At 38.4% G+C, this 23,020-nt stretch overlaps 2 protein-coding genes across 3 annotated transcripts in view; one reads left to right on the top strand and one right to left on the bottom strand.

The window, feature by feature from the left end:
• Window positions 1-659: 659 nt before the first annotated feature.
• On the top strand, window positions 660-5,827 carry LOC135116303 (uncharacterized). The gene is made up of 4 exons (XM_064033660.1): window positions 660-829; window positions 2,711-2,802; window positions 3,857-4,043; window positions 4,360-5,827. Exons 1-4 carry the CDS (start codon window positions 776-778, stop codon window positions 4,453-4,455), a joined length of 429 nt encoding a protein of 142 aa, XP_063889730.1. The 5' UTR covers window positions 660-775; the 3' UTR covers window positions 4,456-5,827.
• A 1,324-nt stretch (window positions 5,828-7,151) lies between these two features.
• Window positions 7,152-23,020, bottom strand: part of LOC135089937 (uncharacterized) — a 25,435-nt gene continuing 9,566 nt past the window's right edge. For both annotated transcript variants that reach the window (XM_063986136.1, XM_063986130.1), the window contains exons 2-4: window positions 16,656-16,872; window positions 13,787-13,929; window positions 7,152-12,544 (exon numbers count right to left, since the gene is read on the bottom strand). In XM_063986136.1, the coding sequence (XP_063842206.1) occupies window positions 12,432-12,544; window positions 13,787-13,929; window positions 16,656-16,864 (465 nt within the window). In that variant the 5' untranslated portion in view covers window positions 16,865-16,872 and the 3' untranslated portion in view covers window positions 7,152-12,431. The remainder of the gene's footprint in view (window positions 12,545-13,786; window positions 13,930-16,655; window positions 16,873-23,020) is intronic.

Here is a 23,020-nt window from a genome sequence, read left to right as displayed (position 1 = left end):
GAATTCAATTTGAGGATATCGTAACACCCTGATATCGTTTGAAGAGACCTGTGACTTGAGATCACTTGAAGAACATCGTACGAGCAACATCCTGACTCGGCCTTAATGACGTCGTGACTTCGTGAGTCCCTTCTAATCCTTTGACTGCCACTTGGTACACCTTTCCCTAATTAATAATCACTGAAACATCTTTACTTATTCTATAGCCAACTTCAATCTTTAAACTGTGTAAAACTGCAAAATCTAATCTTTTCATCCATAACTTTCTTGCAGATGCTTATAAAGGTTTCACACATTGTACATAGTGGTTATAATTGTCTCCTATCAAAGTGAAAGGGTTACGGACATCGTGACAGCCTGTTTTCGTTTCAATAACCTCTTGACTTCGTGAATCCCTTTGAGGACATCATGACATCATACAGGAATGAGTACATATGCTATTGGCGTAAAAGAGAGAAGCTTCAAGCAAATGCACGATTAAGAAAATAACACACTATCGTATTCCCTCACTCTCCTTCCACGTAACTCCCATCATGCTACCTACCCCAGTTCCCGTCTTCCCCTCGTGTGCTGCTGGCTGCCCCTACCTCCTACCTACCCTCCACCTCCTTCCCACAATCTTAGAAACACCAATAGCTATAACGAACCTCTCACTTTCCTCCTAGACTCACCGCGGCCACTACATAAGCTTCCATTCTCTCCACACAGCAGTCAAAGAAGACGTATTCCCCATTTCGATTCTTCCCTCATTCCCTCTCGCATCTTAGTTCACGACATGAAGTCCCTGCTGCCTTCATTGGTGTTCCTGGTTATGTGCACACGGCTACAGGTAAGTTAAATGTTCACAAGTACTTGTATGGTTAATATGCTGTAGGCTCGTATTCTCAAACTCCTTGTTCTCTTATCAGGGCTGTTTTCGAAGGCCAAACATGATAAGTAGAGCTCTTTTCGGCTTCAGTCCCTATTTGATATCGCTGTTTCTAAAATACCTTTTTCAGATGTTTCTGTCTTGTGACATTCTTTCGCTTATTCATCAGCCTATCGTGTCGTATTTGATGCAGTCTTTCCACCTTTATTTTAGCTCTTCCTTTTCTTCGCATTCCTCCATATGATTAGGGACTATATTCTGAAACACTTCTGCCCAGACTTCGCTTACTTTCAAAAGTCTCTTGTTGAAGCTACATGGATTTTTAAGGATGTTTTTATTTATTTTATTTATTTATTTATTTACTTTTTTTTTACCGTCCTAGTGACAGATTAACAAGATTTATTTATTATTGACAGGAGAAACACTCCAGAGAACACGGCTAGTCATCTCTGTGGCCCTTGAAAATAGTCGTGGTGAGAGAGCAGAGCGTTTCTAAATATGTCACAGAGTCATAGAGGGTAGATATCTTTTAACTCAAGGAATGGCTTCTTACAGCTTCCCTTACGTTCTTAAACAAAATATCACAGGAATCACTATCAGAACTCCATCAGGATATTTCTCAGCCACACCCCTCCCCTCCACAGCTGCCGGCTTTGATGTCAGCATTGAGTGAATCTTATATCTATATGCAGCACCTGAGTCATGTGGTGTGGCCATGAATGTAAACGAAAGCTTGTCCACTAAAGGCAAGGCGCAGTCCCCGCAGGTGTTAATGAGACCAGGGAACAGACAGGCAGGAGGGGACATGAGGCGTGTGGAAAAGAAGATTCTTTTGCACCAGATTTTGATATTTGCACGTAAGCTAAGCCTTCAGGGGAGTGTTGTGTGAGTCTAGTGGTGAGCGTTGGGATGCACCCACATACATACATACATACATACATACATACATACATATATACATATGTAAATGATGAAGAACTTTCTGAGGAATAAGGGGAATATCTTCAAAAAGATTTGAACCACCAAATTATCCATCACGTTTAGTAACCCTCTCACTGCTCGTTAGTATTTCCCATAATCATCTACATTTTTTTTTAAACGTTCATTTTTGCACTACAGTCTCTTTAAAACGTACTCAAGCTACAAAATCATGGAGCCAGGATATATCTCTTTCCGACTCAACCTTTTGTAGCTTTACCAAGATTATATTAACTTCATTGTTTTCCCTTTATGAAAAGAGTATGTTTCTACTTTCATTGCGTAACAATAGCGAAAAAAATCTGGTTTTCATAAAATAGTAAAAGAAAACAAATTGTATAAAATACCAATTTTTTTGTTTCTAAAGTATTTGCTGTCTATACTGCAATACATTAGTCCAAGGGATTATATCTGTCTGGCTGAATGTATGTATGTATCTATGTATGTATTATCATGAGCACACGCAAGGCTTAAAAGAATAAAAAGAAAAATCGAGAAGGAGAAACGAAAACAACTGCATCTCCTTGGGTCAACAGTGTGTGTTAAAAGAGAAAAGAAGAAAAAAAAAAAAAAGCAATACACCGGACTGGTCAATGTATGAGTAACACAACTGTTATGGCAACAATTATGAACCATATTCCGAAACACTGCGTCGCCGATCCATTACTTTCAAAAGTCTCTAGTTGAAGTTACACAATTTATTAAAGGTGTGTTTATGGTTCCAGCGATAGATTAACAAGATTTCTACATTATTAACAGGAGAAACACTCTTAAGAACTAAACTGATTATCTACAGTCTTTGAAAATACTCGTGGTGAGAGAACAAAGCGTTTAAGAATACGGAGCTATTCTTCCTTCCACCAGGTGGCGGCGCTGCTGAGAGACGAGCAGAGAAACGAAGCGAAAGACGAGGAAGGAATCGAACCGAAAGACAAGAGAACCGAAGCTGTCCAAACGTGAGTCTACAACATTTGTGTTCTTTCTCCGTACTCTTAAACGCTTTTGTCCTCTCACCATGACTACTTTCAAAGGCCACAGAGATGGTTAGTCGGATCCTAATGAGTGTTTTTCCCACAAATTATGTTAATCTATCTGCAAAATAATGAAAACACTCTTGAAAACCTGAATAACTAAAACTGGTGCCTTTAAAAGCAGTAAGACGCCGAAAAGTTTGAGAATACGGATCCTCGAGCTTAATTTCCTGTCTTGGAGCGCCACATCTCCTTGTCTGGTTTTTACTGTGTTTTTCTCATAAAGTATCTTGTTACTGAGGTCAGTTATTATCTTTGGTCTACTCGTATTTCATGAAACGTTTGGTTCTCTCGCAAAGACTATTTTAAAAAGCCACAGTGATCATTAGTCGACCTCTCTCTCTCTCTCTCTCTCTCTCTCTCTCTCTCTCTCTCTCTCTCTCTCTCTCTCTCTCTCGAATCATGGAAACATCTTTGTAGGCCCTAATGATTTTCGAAATACGTACTACTTAAGTGCGCTTTTAAGAGCATAAGAACATAAGAAAATAAGGGAAACTGCAAGAAGCCATGAGGCCTACACGTGTCAGTCCCTGTATGAAACATATCTACCTATTTCCACCTATCGTCCCCATCCATAAATATGTCTAATCTTCTTTTAAGTTACCTAATGACTCAGCACTAACAACCTGATTACTGAGCTAGTTCCATTCATCGGCCACTCTATTTGAGAACCAAATCCTTCCTATCTCTTTCTTGAACCTAAATTTTCCATTATTTCCATTATTTCTTGTTCTATCCTGATTACTGATTCTGATCATTTTGCTTATGTCCCCCTTGTTATATTCCCTATACCACTTAAAGAATTCTATCAGGTCCCGTCTTAAACCTACGTCTCTTTAAGGAATGTAAATTTAATAGCTTCAGTCTCGTTTTGTAAGGAATATCCTCATCCCCTGCATCCTTTTATAAGACTTCGTTATGGCAAATACTCGGTTTATAACTTTTTATGGTGTATTTATTTGTCTGTATGTATCCACAGGTTTCGCCGTGACTGCAGGAACTACTACTTCAATAACATGGAATGTGACACTTTTCAATTCAGCTGTATGAACCACACTGATTGTCCCCGTGACCTGTTGTGCTGCCTGACAGACTGGTGCATCAGGGAGTGCGTCTCAGTGCTGTCAGTCATGCCCTTCACAGACCAATACGTGCATGACCAACAGGTAATGCCATAATATAGTAAACTTTTATGTACGTTTGTTATTCATATCGTGTCTTGCCTCACTATGTGTTTTCGGAATGAGAGAGAGAGAGAGAGAGAGAGAGAGAGAGAGAGAGAGAGAGAGAGAGAGAGAGAGAGAGAGAGAGAGAGAGAGAGAGAGAGAGAGAGAAAAAACTTTAGCGTGCAGTAGCGAATGTCATCACTCCAGCTGCAGGAAAATTTTACAGTTCACCTCATACTTAACATATCGAGGTACAGTGAGTGACCCCTTTCTCTACTCTGCCCTCTGTCATGTACTCGCGTCTTCTCTCTTCCAGGTAAGCAGACCCAAATTCGATTACCCCTGGCTAGTGTTTGGATTGATGCGGCGCTTGCCAATGATTCCTGAAGACGAATTCTTTGAACATCACTGACGACGGAAGACGATCCTGCCCAGCTGATCAAGTCGTTCATAAGCCTGCTCTCTCTCTCTCTCTCTCTCTCTCTCTCTCTCTCTCTCTCTCTCTCTCTCTCTCTCATAGGCTTTGTTTTCTCATCACGGCTTTTTTCAAAAGCCATAGAGATGATTAGCCGGGTTTTCATCGGTGTTTTTCGTATCGATGATGTAGAATCCTTAATAATCTATCACTGGAAACTCCGTGTAACTTCCCTAAGAACCTGTTAAAAGTTGATAAAGTGTTTTAAGAATAAGGTCCTATAATTATAGTCACTCCATCGTTTGGCGCACAGTACACACCCCATACTAATGAACACCTCGAGCTGCTGCGAAATGTGCTATGAAAACTATTACACGAGATCTACCACCATATCTCTGGAAGGCATCTTTCTTTTTCTGGATAATATTGAAATAACATTGTGTAGATCACGATTTGAGAGAGAGAGAGAGAGAGAGAGAGAGAGAGAGAGAGAGAGAGAGAGAGAGAGAGAGAGAGAGAGAGAGAGAGAGAGAGGGTCATATTATGTCTATGGAAATAAATAATCACTGTCTCGACATTAATTGACTACTGCTACTTCCATGATCTCCCTTTCTCCATTTACTATTCAAAGTTCATGAGCTTACACCTCCAGCACTAGCATAAAGAGGTTTAGACTCGAAGCAGTAATGTGGGGCACCTTATAATGTACCGCTGATCTCGAAAAAAGTATACTGTCTGTCTCTCTCAGCAAGCCAGTCTGATGATGCAAGAACTTATTATGCCACAAATGACAAACACTTGCAGTAAAGCTGAGTACTGGATATCGTTACTCTCCTTTGTCTTATTTCCTTTTATCAGTTGAGACTTTAGAAGCATCCAGGTCTAGAGCAGTGGTTTCCAAACTGAGGGTAATATAACAATTTTTTCTAGGATAATGAAGGGCAGAAAAAATCCGGAAATTAAAAAAAAAATATATATAATAATAATAATAATGCAGTATCTAGTATTAGAATTAATGTTAACCTAGTATGTAAAGTTGTAAAGTAATTTCGTAATAAAGTTAAACCAAACATTAATACACATTAAAAACTATCATACAGTTTTAGAAAAGAAGAAATATGTATTTAAGTGTGTTGCAAGCCAAAAGTATTTTGACAGAAATGCTATCAGTCACTCAGAAGTCATGATAACGACGTGTCCAATATATGTCACTGCCTGGGCTGGGCTCTATTTTTCAGATTCGTACTGTCAGTTTCTCTGTGAGCGTCAGCCGAGGTAGACGCAAGCATGTGCACTGCCTTGTACATTATAGTTAGTATTTACTCGCTGTCGCAAACTTCCTAAGTATAAGTTCTTCTAATGCTATCAAGAGCGCCATGGAAAGACTTTATTATCCTGAAAGGTCTAATTAATAAACTAATATAAAAATAAACTAAGTTCTCAGAGTTTTCTCTCTCCCCTTGCCTCACCCTTCCCCTCATTCTCCTTTCATTTTTCCCCCGTCTCTCCTCTCTCTCCTCGCTCTTTATCTTACAGATATCGGTGTACAACCCTGCTCTACGTCGATATATATAAAGTCGTTCACTGCTTGAGCCTGCTTCTATTTCGCACAGTCAGTTTATCTGGGAGCATCAGTTGTAGACGTAAGCAGTAAGTAGACGTAAGCAGGTAGGTATGTGTACTGTCCTGTGCAGTATGGTTAATATTTATTCATTGTTACAGTAATTTCAAACCACCCTAAAATTATCAGCGCTGCAAAAATTTCACGTGAGACCCGCCTTAATATTTGTAGACAGATAGACAAGCACATCTTAACAATACTAACATTAGATTGATCCTGCTCCCCTTATTTGAGGACACAACGACAATTAAGACAGAAAAGTATTACTATAAAAATACAATTCAAATTCCAGCTTACCTCAGCGCAAACTAAGAGACCAACACTTTGTAACATCCTCTTGCTCCTCTACACGACTGCCTGAGTGCCCGTTGAGGTCATCCAGACTTCAGCGGAAAGTCTTCACTAACTACTATCACTAACACTTACACGAGTCAACTCACCAGGCACCCCAAATATGTTCTCCCGTCCGTTCAATACTTACTTTAAATCCACTAAACATATACTGCGCAACACCATTATAAGAACACTGTACGACGCCAAGCTTAGAGGAGTCATACAACTTCCTTGCCGCCTATTAAGAGGACAAAGCTCGGAAGCTATAGCCAGCAGCGTGTGACAGTCTTGGTTGTAGATGGGTCGTATGAAAACTGCTTACAGCGCTTCTTCCAGGGTTATTTTCGGCTTTTGATTTCCTTTTCTCACCCACTTCAGCAGCTAAGAGCAGTGAAGGATTTCAATTGTTATGGCGTGTGAAAGCATATAGGCTGCAGGACAGTCCCTCGAGGTCGCCTGCCAGCCGTCAGTCCTGAACGGGGTGACCCAGACAAGGTACCACACACTCACACACACAATTATTCACACTCTCAGCCCCGTCTTGATAATAGTAAAAATAAATAAATATGTAGTGCATATATCATTACTGCGATATTTTTTTTCTTCTTCTTCTTCCTCTTTCTTTCCCCCAAAAATCAAACATGTTACCGTTGCTGTCATTATCCCACATGATACAAACAAAAAAAAAAATAAATAAATAAATAAATAAATAAATAAAATAAGAAAGAGAAAAACAATGTACTATTACCATCATTTATTCTGTTAGGTGTCACATATATAAGAATAATTAAGCTTAGCTCATTACTGTATGTTTGATCCATTCACATTCACGATTAGTGTATTAAGTGTTGCGTGGTCGCCCCAATGACATACTATATGCTTTCGAATTTCATAAAAAATAAAATAAAGTAAATAAATAAATAAATAAACCTATAATAATAATAATAATAATAATAATAATAATAATAATAACAATGACAATAATAATCTAAGGCCATGAAGCAAATCCATTACTTATCTGTCTGTATCACCAGACTGTGAAAGAAATGTCTTATGAAAAACAACCAAATATCATCTAATCAACATTGCAAATTCTAAACAATTGTTTTCTAATGATTCACAGAAAAATCTGACATTATGACACAAACTAGACATGTATCTTTGCAGGAATATTAACTGAACCAGATCAATATGTAACATAATATGTAATCTCCTTTAAACATTTGCACTAAAGCTATGATACAGAAACCTTTACAGTAATCTGACAGTTGAAGTCGCTTTAATGAACCACTCAATCAGGAGCTGCTTTGTGTAGATCAACTGGCCTTTAACAGTCTATCTATTCTCGATGTTCTTAAGATTATGGACTATATTAGTGTAAAGCAAACCCAGACTGATTTGTATTACAGCTGCCTCAACCACCATGCATTACTCTGATTCCTCCATTATTGTGCAGCTTGTATGCAAATAGTTACAAAATTTTACAAGCATATGAATTAAATAAATACATACAAGGCATTTGCATCCAACTAAAACCATCTAATTCACACATACCTTTGGCTTATTTCACAAATAATATTAAATGATCACAGAAAATATATAAAGATTGTAAAGCATATAACTATACATGTGTATAAGTATATATGACAGGGTTAAATGACTGATGTATGTACACAATGTTGATGTGGGATATTGTATGATACTTAAAAGTGCTGAAAAAAAACTCACCAAGGACAATATTTATACATATGAAGCACTGCCTATTTTAAACTCTCTTCCTGATACTGTTTATGCAATATCTCTCAACTTCTAACAATCATTCTGAAGAATTTCCTCAGTGGGATGATGCATGATCAGGCTATAGCCAATTACCTCACAAGGGGATGGCTGGGAAACACACTAGGATAGCTGTGATCCCAGCAAGCCCAGATAATACAAGTTCATGTAGTAATTATATATCTCAGCTCAACTGGTTGAGCTGAGATGAGACACCTCATATCTCAGAACCACAACTACCCACATTCAGACCCATCATCAGTAAGATGCCTAGGATTTCTTCATCACCCACAACAGCTCTCAGAAATGCCAACACAAGCTATGGATTTCTGCTGAAAGGAAATATTATGGGGACACACAGCATCCCCAGTGGCAAAGTAGACAAGACTACCCCATCACTCAAACATCTCTGAGTGTATCTCAAAACTGGACTTAGCCACAACTGAGCCATCACCATGTAGACAATCCTAACTAACTCTAGGAAGTAAATCAGTGCTGTACTTGCAAATCACCATCATCACTTGAAGAATAGAAATGATGGACAATGATGAGCAGGTCTCCAGCCCAACATCACCCTTGAGTAGCAGTAGAGAAAGAGTACAAAAGCTGGCATATGGTATGGTAAAGGACACCAACCCTCACTTCTGGAAGAGACCAGTAACCAATTGCAACAAAAAGCAAGCTTGCACATTTCTGAACATTGCACAGGTCTTTTCAGGTCCTGGTGATTCTTGGTGCTGTATATTTCAGTGCAATACATAAATGACTAGAAAACAATGAAAACATAAAAGATTCCTCTTCTATTTACATATCTACAATAATACTTAAGGATTCATCTTCATGAATTGTGAAAACAACTGTCATTATCAGATTTGAAAACTCAATTAATGCACATTTCTCATGACAGCAAAGAATTACTATTTCTCACCAGACTTGTTACAACAATGTCTAAATCTATAGTGGTATACATATGGTACTCAAAGTTCTTGGACTCAATCACTTGTGCATCTTGAACAAAATGAATTAAGGTCTTGAGGATACAAAACTTTTGTTAGGTTGAAAATAAGATACATATACATAAAAAAAATATATATATGCTCAGTTTCTAGACTTTATGTCTTAGAAGTTTGAGCATAAACCTTATTGATAAATTGATAAATTTACTACAGTTACAGCCACCAATTCCTGTTGTCACAATAGGAACTGGTGGTTGTCCATGATGCATTTTACTGTTCAAACATTATGAATAAGTCTTTCATATAATACAGGACATGCATGATGTACAAAGATGAACAACCAGTGATGCAATACCTTCCTTATTATCAGCTGTATTACATGAATTATGACAGCATCCATGGCATTTTGTATTTAAAGGCAAGAGACTTGCCATAACATAATGAAGAGAATCTAGCACAAATACATGAGATTCCTTCAGGATGGAATTGTTATTCGCTGGACTGAAACAAATTTGCCTCATGAGCAAGGGCTATTTTGCAATGCTACAAAGGATGCAACATCAAGGATACCCACTAAGCATCACACTTAAGTTATTAACAGCCGTATAAAGTAGACGAATAGTTTCTCTACTCCAATACAAATAGAGAATATACTAGTTCTAAATGATTGCACACAACCTAGAGCATACATTTACATACGTGTACTATATATGTGCATGCATTCACACAGTTATTTTTTTCAAACTACTACTAATGGTATCTCTCTCTCTCTCTCTCTCTCTCTCTCTCTCTCTCTCTCTCTCTCTCTCTCTCTCTCTCTCTCTCTCTCTCTTTCTCTTTCTCTATATATAGGCTGAAGGAATATCTCCTCTGTCATAATCTATAAACACTGCACTGATGGACTCTGTTCACAAAGTGAGGCTGAAATGTACTTAGGTAGTACATCAATGCTACTAGGAGTTGCTAATCAATTATCACTGATGGAATACTGCTGGATACAAAAAAAATATTTCACAGGTAAGTAATCCTTCTATCTATCATCAGGATGTAAAAAAGTGTCTTCTCTTGCTGCTGATGAGATATTCATAGTAAAATGTTGTAGAAAGAGTTTGTAAAAAAATAAATACACTATTACGCATCCACATCTCCAGGCAGTTCATGGAGGAAGAGTGAGGAGGCACTGCAAGTGAGCTACAGTACTTCAGATCTCCAAAGAGAAGTACCATATAAAACTGGTCCTACTATTTCCTGTCTAGCAAGAGGCAATGATGGTTTGTGCTCAGTCCTGAGAAAATTATGACACTTTGGGACATCACATCATAGGCAAGTCACAGTCAGATCACAAACTTACATGATAACATTATAAATAAACTTGCAAGCTCTGGAACTCTGCCTCATTCTGTAAGTTCACCTTCCTTGTATTAGAAAAGGTTTTAGGGCAAAACTACATCAGCCAACCTGATTAGTATCTTTAGTATAAACATCTGTAAATATATTGTTGGTAATACAAATATTCTGCAAAGAGTTGAACATAATTCTTTATATCTGAACTTGTATGTAATTAAAACCAACACATGCTATAACCATTCCATGGATGACTGTGAGACTTGACGACATTGTGACATTTCAAGTACTTGAGGCAGTAATCTAGGGCTTGGATCTTTAAATGCCTAGTGCATTAATAAGGATTACTTCATAGAGATAGAGTTCTCATCAGTTTCCCAGTGATTATATAGAATACTTGTTAAACTATCAACATCATCAAAACACCTTAGAAAATCTTACTAATCTTCATTAAGAAATTACCAGTAAATTTATACAAAACTGCCTTCACTTGGTTCCTAAGAGATTACTCAAACTGATGTAAAACTGTCTTCATTCATTTGTTAAGAGATTACTTTCAAATCATGAGACAAAGCAACTTTCATCTGGTTGCTAAGCAATTACTCCATACTGAAGCAAGACATTTTCACTCAGTTCAGAAGAGATTCCTCCCTAACTGAGGCACAAGTGTCTTCACTTACTAGTTATTAATCACTCCCATATTCTGAAGCTAAATTGTTACATATTACTATGTTATATAAAAAATCTACTGGCTTTCCTATTCCTATCTGAGCAGCCTGGAAGCAGATTGGTATTAAATTTTAAAAGGCATTAAACTTCAAATAAACAAGAAGTTGACACTATTACTTCAATCCTGTTCTTACTGATATGGGGTGGAATGCCAAGTATCTTATCATGCCCTCTTTGTTATATTTCTCTATTGATAACCATGAAAACATTCCTAAAGCACAAAATAAATAAGATAAATAAAGACTAATTTTGACAGTCTTCTATTGAAATTATTACTGTAATTTTCTTTCACATCAGTATCAAAATGCTATGGTAGTTTTAACAAGGACCAAGTTATAATGACCTTTACTTAACCCTTTCAGTATTACAGCATCAGTTTCATTACACTCTGGATACTACTGGAAAGTTTGATCAGGTTTAGGGTGATATTTTCATAATCAGGGAACAGTAAATTACTTATATCCACTACAGTTTAGTATCTCTTTTGTAACTACCAAGAGAGAATTTTGGGAAGATTGTAAACTGTCTGTACCACTGAATGGGTTACCTGCCAGATCTTTTTCCTCTCAGTTTTCTTAACTATGATATTTCAAACATAAGACTTCCCTATACATTTTCGCATCACTACTTTTTTTTTTTTTTTACTTCTTCCACCCTTGATGCGCCTGCCTTATATAATGTAATATAATTTACGTATTTTGGCACAAATTTATCTAATTAAAATAGCGTCCCTTGAACACCCTCACATTAGTGAAAACGCACTGCTCAACAGAACTTCATTAGTTTTGTTTACTGGGCATTTTTCATACAGAGTACTTAAGGCCGGTCATTATAAACATCACTTGCTGAAATTGTAAAGAATCTAAAATGAGCCATATAAAATTTCATTCAAACGGTTTAGCAACATGGTGTTGATTAGCAGATTTACCCATACAATTGGTAATCTCATTATTAACACTTATTAAATTCCTCAAAGCCCATATTCTGTAAGCTTGTGCATGATTACAGAAAATGAAATTAATGTTTGTAGGTTTGTGCAAACGGTAACTTCATAAAGGTAAACTTAAACATTTCATTACAAAATATAACATAAATCCACGCATAAAAAAAGTGACAAACATATACTAAACATAACATAATTGATAAGGTGTGCTTCTGAGGGGGCATCAATATTGTGCTTCATGTTGTGCCTCTTAGTGAAACACCACTGGGTTCTACACGTCGTCCTTCATGGTAACCTTGACTGCATTGGGCGAGTACACGTTGACACCCTTGGTCTCCTCAGGTGGCATGTCATTCAGCCCAGCCGTCTCCTCGTCCTTGGATGCTGAAAATATATTACCCACTAAGTTAAATGGACGAGGTATAGAGTGCGAAAGATGTGTGTGTATGAGTGTGTGGCCACGCCATGTATATAGATAGATAGAAGTTAAATGGTCCATACATACATTCATTCACACTTGTTAATTTTCAGTAGTTTCTCATGACTAATTTCACAAAGACTCAGCTGCTTATATCAGTGACTGAGATGAAGGAAAATAACTATGGAGATGGAATTCTGAACCTCACACTGCCTCTTTACTACAGCACACAGTGACACTATGTCATGAAGTTTTCAATACCACATGTCATTTCACAAGTAGTGTCTGTATTTCATAACATACTTTAGTATAACAAGCTTTGGCTCATGTGACACAGGATAAAATGAACTAAGAATCAGTGTAAATATACATTGCAAGGTAAGTAACATCTGTAATCACGATACATAACTCCACGGGATCCACACTGCAGCAACAGATCATCCTCAGACGAAGTTACAGATGAAGTAAGAGGAAGATCATTATATATATATATATATATATATATATATATATATATATATATATATATATATATATATATATATATATATATATATATATATATATATATATATATATATATATATATATATATATATATATATATATATATATATATATATATATATATATATATATATATATATATATATATATATATATATATATATATATATATATATATATATATATATATATATATATATATATATATATATATATATATATATATATATATATATATATATATATATATATATATATATATATATATATTTTTTTTTTTTTTTTTTTTTTTTTTTTATGTTTAAGAGACAAGCAAAGGGCACATAAATAGAAAATAAATAAAATATATGTTATAATAAAAGTTTGTGCAATTTGCTGTTCATAAAGTAACAGTACAAACATACTAAATAAATAAATAAGCAACTAAATAAAACAAGTAAAAAAAATGTAAAAAGCCGATTAGTTTCGTACAAAAAAAAAAGGGAAAAAAAAAAAAAAAAACTTTCATGTTGAATGCAAAAAACATCTGATCTCGGTCAGTCACCTTTGACACGATCCCAAAAATGCAGAGAATAAGGCAACTCTTCCTCGGAAATTACAAGGAAAGAAAAAAGAAAAAAACTTTTATGTCACATGCAAAACTATCTCGGTCAGTCAGCTTCGAAAACCACGACCCACAAGTGCATAGAACCCCTCATTACCATAGGCTATGATGTCGTCCTGGTGGTAGCGTATCCTGCAGGCAGTGAAGAGAGGACAGCGGGACCAGAAGCAGCACACAATGATGATGATGGTGCAGATGACACACACTGTTGTCACGCTGAGGGCGATGATCATTGCCAGTCTGAAGAGAGAGAGAGAGAGAGAGAGAGAGAGAGAGAGAGAGAGAGAGAGAGAGAGAGAGAGAGAGAGAGAGAGAGAGAGAGTTAAGCCTCGCATGGCAACTTCACAGGATTATCACACCAGATTCATAAATAAGTAAAGAAAGAGAATGATAAGGGCTAGAAGTACTCATTACGAGTTAGGAAGGGGAATGTTAAGCCTCGCCAAGTAACTAAATAAGACTAGAACACCAGATTCATTAAGAGGTAAAAAGAGGGAGTAATAATAACAATGTATGATCAGAGGGGGAATGTTAAGCCTCATACAGTAATTTTACGAGGTTAGCACACCAGATTCATGAATAAGTAAAAAGAAGGAATGATAATGATAATATTAGAGGGTTAAAGTAGTCATTAGGATCTTGAAACCGCGCATTATCATTAATCATCATTATCCTACATCACATGCGCTCCTTCTGTTTGTGCCATTAACACTTCTTAAACAATTTGCCCTCTCACTAGGACAAGTTTCAAAGTTTACGGACATTATTAGTCCAGTTCTCATGTACTTTTTCCTCTTTTGCTAAGAATCCTAGTTAAATTATTACTAGAACCCTAAAAATACCAATGGCTCCTTTGTTGCTTCCCTCCTATCACGTTCGCCTCTCTTCTCATGTTCTCAGATTCAAGCCAAGATCCTTGTAATTTCCTGGTTCCTCGTCTTACCAATTTGTGTTTGATTTTCACTCTCCTTCACTGACTTCCTTAACTTCTCTCTCCTTCTTGCATCATTTCCTGCATCATTATTCGCCAGTCTCGTAAGTATGTTCATCACCTTCGCCTTTTAAAACAAGACGGAAATACATACAAATAATTTAGTCGTTAGTCAGCAAGTGGAAGCATCAGTCAGTGGCAGTATTACCATGTTTGCTTGTCCTAAAGCGGTAAAATTACTGACAGATTTGAGGAAGAATACAACACGAAGTAGCAACGCTGGCTGTGCAGATTCAAGAGGAAACACTGGTTGGATGCAGCGTTCCTGACTTCTCTTATTCAGCTGCATCTTTTTTTCTTTTTCCTCCACTAAACATCCAGCATTTTGAAACGCTTCGTTCTCAAGAAAGGACTGTTTTTCAAAGGCCACGGAGATGATAGGTCGGGTTCTCAAGGCTGTTTTTTTTTTTTCCGTTAATGATGTAGAATCGTTATCAAACTATCACTAAAATCAAACCTTCATAATCTTCATAATCTTTAGTGATAAAATCACTTAAAATGCAAACCTTCATAATCTTCCTCTGCAAACTGTTTTGCATTAGTGAAGACGCGGAAACCTCTCTGAACTTTCTATCCTTTTGTCGTCTTTCTTCCTCCCGTCCAAAATTATTGCCTCTTAATAATATCTCAGTAAGTGTGTCGGTGAATCCACCAGTGCACAGCTGCATAAACATGTGGAACAGGCTTTTTATTCAGCTTTCTCCAAATTCTTACAACGATGTCTCTAAGTTCCAGAAGGCGTGTTTCTGCGTGACCGGAAACACTCCCTTGATTTTCCTGCAGTTCGCGAGTTCATCGTGCAGCTGACGCACACTAGAGTACTGTACTGGGTACGGCAACCGCCGGGTTTTCAGACACTGTACTTTTTATATCTATTAGTCTATGATTTTAAAACATAATGATTGTAAATAACTAATGATTGTAGTGTAATTATAATGTTAATTGGAGGAAGTTAGGTTAAGTGAATGATCTGGTAGGGAATTGAATCATAGGTATTATTTATATACTTGGTTATCTAACGACTTAATGACCGCTATGGCTTCCCATCAAGCTTCATAAAATACGCTGGTACCAACAAGTTTAGAATGTAATTTCAAGGCACCTGCCAAGAAGAAGAGTGATGTAGCTAGTTCATGCTTTTTAATGCCATTTGCTTTATTTTTTACTCACTGAAATCGTCTGGAGTTACTCAAATTAAATAACAAATGTCACGTCATAAACAGTTAAAGTTAAACAGTATTGTGTCTATAAATTCTTTTATCACATAAGTTTTACGTAATGTTAAAACGAGTGCATATTTTGGCAATCAATTCAATGTTTATTTCCCTGCAATAGTTTTTACTCTTTCTAGATATTACCCTCTAATGATGACATAGTCATATCAGTATGTCTAAGAGTTCCTTCTAATAAAGATGTGGTTTGTAATATCACTGACTGTTCTCTCACTACTCAAAAAAAAAAAAAAAAAAAAAAAAAAAAATATATATATATATATATATATATATATATATATATATATATATATATATATATATATATATATATATATATATATATATATATATATATATATATATATATATATATATATATATATATATATATGTGTGTGTGTGTGTGTGTGTGTGTGTGTGTGTGTGTGTGTGTGTGTGTGTGTACAACAGAGCGTCAAGTCCTGTTAGCCATGTATCACAAGAACATAAGAACACAAGGGAAGCTACTCGTACAAGAAGTAAGCACCTCCAGACCCGGCACTGAAAACCTCATTACTCAATCCATTCCAGTCCACTGTCATTTACAACAGGTGGCGGCTTTGTACCACACTTACGTCTGTATCACAAGAGCATAAGAACACAAGGGAAGCTGCAAGAAACAAGCACATAACCTGGCGTTAACAAGCCTGAGTCTATTCCAGTCCACTCTGATTTACAACAGGTGGCAGCTTTGTTCCATACGTGTGCCTTGTCCCACTCACTGGTCATCGATGTAGAAGAGGCCGCGGGGAGGAGGCAGCGGCAGGCAGCACTTCGGCACCCCCACGTTCCCGGGCTGGCCGTCCTCGTCCCCGTAGCAGCAGGCGGTGTGGTTGGCGGGGTCGCGCGGGCCGGGACACGTGATGAAGGACGCCTGATTCTCGCCATTGCCCGAGCCTGACTCATCCGATGGCTCGTTCACTTGACACATCAAGGCTCCTGAAAGAACAAAGGTGATTCAGACGCCTGCTGGTCACAATCATTAGCTGGGCGGTTGATGAGCAAGGCGGAACGTGAAGTTGTTTTGAAATTATTCATCACTACTAATTTTGATTTTTGTTTCTATTTACTTGAATGAAAGAAAACCAAGGCTATTACAAGAACAACACTGATTCAGGCGACTGCTGGACAAATTCATGAGGTAGGAGGCTGACGAGCAAGGCGGAAAAAAAAGTGTAGAAATTTAGATAATTCATCACTGCTCATTTTCTTCTTATTTTTTTCTTTTTTACTCGAACGAAAGAAACCCGAGGGTATTACAAGAACAACGATAATTCAGGCGCTTACTGGGCAAAATCATGAAGTGAGAGGCTGGCAAGCAGGGCGGAAAAAAGGTAGAAAGTTGAGTTCAGATTATTCAACACTGCTCACTTTCTTCCTCATTTTTTTTAAAACTCGAATGAAAGAAAACCGGTTACGCTTTCTCCTCAGTATTATACAACATGTGTTAGTGCATTCACACACACCCAAGAAAGGAAATGAAAAAAAAAAAAAAAAAGATATCTAGCCTCTTCCAGATTAGTTTTCCTGACCACACCCTCCCACAGCTCCCACCAACCAACAACATGGTCGCCTTCAGATCGATACATAATGTGACCAGATGTCCCTGCTGGCTGTCTGCTTGGCGACACACTCCTTACAAGTTTCCCCGATTCTAATGTTAACAAGAACTGCCTCGTGTGTGTCTACTGACTTTTTTTTTTTTTTTTTTTTTTGCGGGTTTCATCAAGTACTGAAGTTCTCATGAGCCAGTCTGTTTAAATCCAATGTCGCGTACTGAGAGAGAGAGAGAGAGAGAGAGAGAGAGAGAGAGAGAGAGAGAGAGAGAGAGAGAGAGAGAGAGAGAGAGAGAGAGAGAGAGCACCAACATCCGTTTTCTTGTAAAATTAACACAGCAAAAACTTGGAATATGTCTTCTCTCGTTTCTTTCTGTTATATTCAGAAAGGTTTTAGTGAAAACACGTACTTAAAGTAAGGAAAAATCATGAACACATCCACAGCCATTCATGTGTATCACTAAGAAAACTGAATTCATTAGAGTAGAAATTAAAGAAACTGGATTCATTATTGTTGTTAACTGGAGTTGTGAAGATGTGTGAGAGGAACTAGATGTGGAGAGCGTAGCTGTAGAGGTAGTGAAGGTCGTGTTTACGTGGTAAAGTTGATGACATGACGCGTAGGGTAGATAGACACAGGGATCTCTGTAGACTGTAGAGGAATGGGTCACCTGGAGTCGCATATCTGGCCCAGCGACCTCAGAGGGGGGCAGATTGTGCCCAGTATTCACAGAGAGAGGTGTTGCGACTCACTCTGTTTCCTCCATAAATCCTATACCCTCAAACGCCGTCCCTCATAGTCGTAAGTGTTGCATTGTGGTTGATTAGCTGTCTAAGTAACTGCTACATGTTAAAATACACTTAGAATTATCATACATGTATTGCATTTGCGTTTTTATAATTCTGAATGCTTATTAAGGCGTAAACCGTGCCTGAAGTGCATGTGAATGTCTTATTGTATTTCAATATTCCTTGTGCTCATGTCAAATTAATTGTCACTACAGGTTAACCGCATTAAAGCGAGTAAACGACTGGGTCTTTTGTCATCCTGATTCCTTATAGACGTGACGGCGCCTACAATCTATACATAAGACTGGTGAATATGGACAGCCAGAATATTTTGTTTTAAATCCACATATTCATTCATGTATTTACTTGATTTTTTTTTTATTTCATGGATATTCTAAGATTTCTGCGTAGGCTTACCTGATCATTTAAGTATCTATTGTTCTCTCTTCCATAATGTGTGTGTGTGTGTGTGTGTGTGTGTGTGTGTGTGTGTGTGTGTGTATGTGTGTGTGTGTGTGTGTGTGTGTGTGTGTGTGTGTGTGCGTGCGTGCGTGCGTGCGTGCGTGCGCGCGCGCGAGCGCAAAACAAAACGAAAACAAATAAACATATGACCTTGAACTTCCTGCCTTCCCACTCCCTCCCAGTCCCTCTCTCCCTCACCCAGTCCATCCCTCTTTCCCTCCCATGCACATCCGCGTTGTCAACAAAAATATAGCGCAGAATAAAACACATTCCTGCAGGGTAACGCAAAACACAGCTTCACCCTTCACCTTTCCACCAACACGCACCCTCTAGCGAGCCCCACCGCGGCGGCGCTCACAGTCCCCGAGGAGGCGAAGACAGACAAGGGTCGCGCCAAAACCGCTGTTGTGGGACTGAGTTATTAGTCAAGGTGTGGGGAACAGCAGCCCCAGCGTGAAATATGTGTGATAGCGGTAGCTTGGTGTGTTGAGGGGAGCTGTAGGGTTTGGTTTGTGTTGGAGGGAAGAAAGGAGGGCGACGCATTGGTGGTGGTGGGAAGAAGAGAGAGAAAGGGGCTTGACTGAATATTGATAGGTGTTTAGTGGTAATGTTCTGGTGTTGTTTGTGGTGTTTTTATGGTGTGCTGGATGGCAGTGGGGAGAGAGAGAGAGAGAGAGAGAGAGAGAGAGAGAGAGAGAGAGAGAGAGAGAGAGAGAGAGAGAGAGAGAGAGAGGTGGGGAGAACGGCTATCTCTCCCCTGCTAACAATACCAACACAATGTGGCCTCTGCCGTGGCCCTGTTTACTCTGTATTATATTCCTTCCCTCCCTGCCAACCTCTGCCTTCCTATGCACACACTGTAAGGGAAGAAAGGACGAGACGTGGAACTAAAGACTTGATCATAATGCCTAATGCTCCCACATTTCTTTCCTTCCTTTCCTTCCTCTTATCTTTTACCACGATCAATCCCTTTGTATGCCGTCTCTTTTTCTAGCCCTTTCTCGTTTTCTTTTTTAAAAAATAAATATTGTGAGGTGCTGCCAGACGACGAGAGGAAAGACTTGGAGATAGGAGAGAATGGTCAGAATTCAGAAGAGCACTCAGAGACCCTACCTAGCAACCACTGGACGAGAAGTTAGTTAATTAGTTAGTTAGTTAATGAGTCAGTCAGTCAGTTAGTCAGTCAGTCAGTCAGTTAGTCAGTCAGTCAGGCAGTAAATAAAGAGCTGCCGGGCGATGAGAGAACAAGAGATGTCTGAAAAACGAAATGGAAAAACTTAATCTATGTAGACTCGTAGAGGACCGTGCGTAGGTGAGGGACTATAACATCCAAGACAGGATGGTTAGGAAAGGAGGTGGCCTGCCCAACATTCGAGGATGCTAACATGCGACGAGAGAACACAAAAGATGCTCGGAAAACGAACTAAAGAAAAACTGAACCAATCCAGAGATCTATGGATTAGTGTAATTCTTATTTTCTTTCAGTAGATCTTTTTCCTACCGTTCTCTCTCTCTCTCTCTCTCTCTCTCTCTCTCTCTCTCTCTCTCTCTCTCTCTCTCTCTCTCTCTCTCTCTCTCTCTCTAAATAATTAACTAAACACGAGTCAGAAACGAAGAGAAAACCAATACCAACACATTCTTATTTTCTTTCCCGCCCAGCTATCCAGTCACATCACTTTTCCGCCTCTTGCATTTTTACTCGTCACACTTGGGAGGGAAAGAGTTAGACTGGTAGAGCGCTTACCTACCATTTTGTCCTTCGCATCTACGTACTATATAAGCCTGAGCAGTTCTACGTGTTTGCAACGGGCCATTAACTCTTTTTCCCAGCAATGGTTTAATAATAAGATGGCGAGGTGTAAGTTTAGAGTAAGTTTAGCGTATGAGTGATTTCGGTGTGTGTACCGTGGCTGTATCTTGCCACAGTAAAATTATGGTTTCTACTCTTTAAAACTTACTAATAAAATGGTATAGTGAAAGTTCAAAGGATGGAGAGACGGAGGGAAGGTAAGAGGCTGATTGACTGATTTGATTTAAGACAGGAAGATAAAAGTGAAAGGAGATGACACATGAAGAAACGAGAATGAGAGGAGGGAGGGCAGAAAAGAATGGAAGAATAAAAAATAAGGGAAGACGGAAGAATAAAAAAAAGTAAGGACAAAAGAAACGAAAGAAAAAAAACAGAGAAGTCGGGAGAAAGGGAGGATAGGAGATACGAGACGAAATACAAGATGAGAGAGAAGAGAGGAGAGGAAAGAAAAAAATAACAAGGAAGAGAATAAGAGATAAGGAAATAGAAAGGGAGACAAAAGAAGAAAATGAAGAAAGGAAAAGAGGAACAAGAGAGAGGGGATAAAACACGAGAAGGGAGAAATCAAGGAAGGGAAAAGTAGAAAGGAAGATAACCGAGAGAAGGGAAGGAAGAAAGGAAAGGAGAATCACGAAATGAGGGTTGAGAAAACAAGGAAGGGAAGGAAATTGGAGGAAAAATAAAGCTGATAAAATAAAGAAGAGGAAGAACTGGCAGAATGGGACAGAAGGAAGAGAAGCAGGATAAGAGAAGAGATAAAACAAGAAAGACAAGGGAGAAGGAAGCAGAAAAGGAGAGATGAAAGAAGAGAAGAAAGAAAAGAAGGAGCAAGAGAGAGCTAGACACGAAACGAGAAGGGAGAAAACAAGAGAGAATGAAGAAAAAAAAGATATAAAAGAAAAGAAGAAAGGAAAGGGGCAAGAGAGAGCGCGAAGAGAGAGAGAGAGAGAGAGAGAGAGAGAGAGAGAGAGAGAGAGAGAGAGAGAGAGAGAGAGAGAGAGAGAGAGAGAGAGAGCCAGGGAGGGAGAGAGAGAGGGAGGTGACCTAGCTTGATGATTCACCAGGCCAGAGGGAGTAAGGAGAGAACGGACAAGTGGGGGACAGAGGGACAGAGGGTGAGTCACTAAGCAGGGGTGACACTTTGCATCATTTTAAATTTTATACCTGCCTCTCTCAGGGTATCAGATTCCTCTTAGGTTGTGTTACTCTCTCTCTCTCTCTCTCTCTCTCTCTCTCTCTCTCTCTCTCTCTCTCTCTCTCTCTCTCTCTCTCTCTCTCTCTCTCTGCATGAAAGAAAAGCAAAAAAGAAGAGGATACAAAAAAAGGAGAATGGTGGATAAATAATACAAGAAAATATTAAGGAAGAAAGAAAGAAAGAAATGAAGGAAGGAATGAAGATATAAATAAAAAAAATAGATAGATTGATTGATAGACAGACAAAATAATAAGAAGAGAAGGAAATAACAGTAAAGAGGAGAATGACAAGTAGGAATGAATGGATAAAAGAAAACGATAATGAAGAAAACGGAAGAGAAAAGAATGGCAAAGTGCATGAAAGAAAATGGAAAATACGATGAGTCATTTCGCGGTCATTGTAACTTTTTTTCCTTTATCTTTTTCTCTCATTTTCCGCGGTAGAAAGTTTCCTCCTTGCTGTTCTGCGGGTTATTTCAGAGCGTAACGGTGAAATTATAGTCTTGGAAACCTTCTACTACTACTACTACTATTACTACTACTATTACTACTACAACTACTACTAACACCAACACCGCCAGTACTGCAGCAACAACAATAGCAATAATCGAAGGCCTTCTCTCTCTCTCTCTCTCTCTCTCTCTCTCTCTCTGAAAGAAAGAAAAAAAATAAACGAGGTTAAATTATACAAAGAATAACGAGAGAGAGAGAGAGAGAGAGAGAGAGAGAGAGAGAGAGAGAGAGAGAGGGAGAGAGAGAGAGAGAGAGAGAGAGAGAGCGATCCCTAACAATTGCTTGAAATGATACGACGAAACTCAAACCAGCGAGGCAACAAAGGAGACATGAAGGAAACATGCCAATGCACAGATCACTTTCCTCCTCCTTCTCCTCCTCCTCCTTCTCCTTCTCGGCATGACAAGGCGATAAGAAAATGTTACCTACTCGCCTTGCCCACCCTTGCCCTACCTTGACCTGCCTTGCCCCGAAACAGGAAGACCTCACCCACGACTCACGACCCACGCGGCCACGCACCACTTTCTCAAACATCCCAGCAGCGCTCTATCTCGACTACACTCAGCGCTCTGTAGTATTGGAAGTTATAATGCCCGTTTTCGGAAATGCTTTGCTCTCTCAGTCTCACCACAACTATTTCCAAAGGCCGCAGAGGTGATGTGCCGTGTTCTCTAGTGCTTGTTTCTCCTGCTCATAATGTAGAAATTTTGTTAGTCTGTCACTAGAATTGAAAAAAATAAATAAATAAATAAATAAACTGTGT

This window comes from Scylla paramamosain, chromosome 3 (assembly GCF_035594125.1).
Source record: "Scylla paramamosain isolate STU-SP2022 chromosome 3, ASM3559412v1, whole genome shotgun sequence".
Lineage (NCBI taxonomy): Eukaryota > Metazoa > Arthropoda > Malacostraca > Decapoda > Portunidae > Scylla > Scylla paramamosain.
Note: the sequence above shows the minus strand (reverse complement) of the source record. Positions and strands in the feature narration are given on the sequence as shown.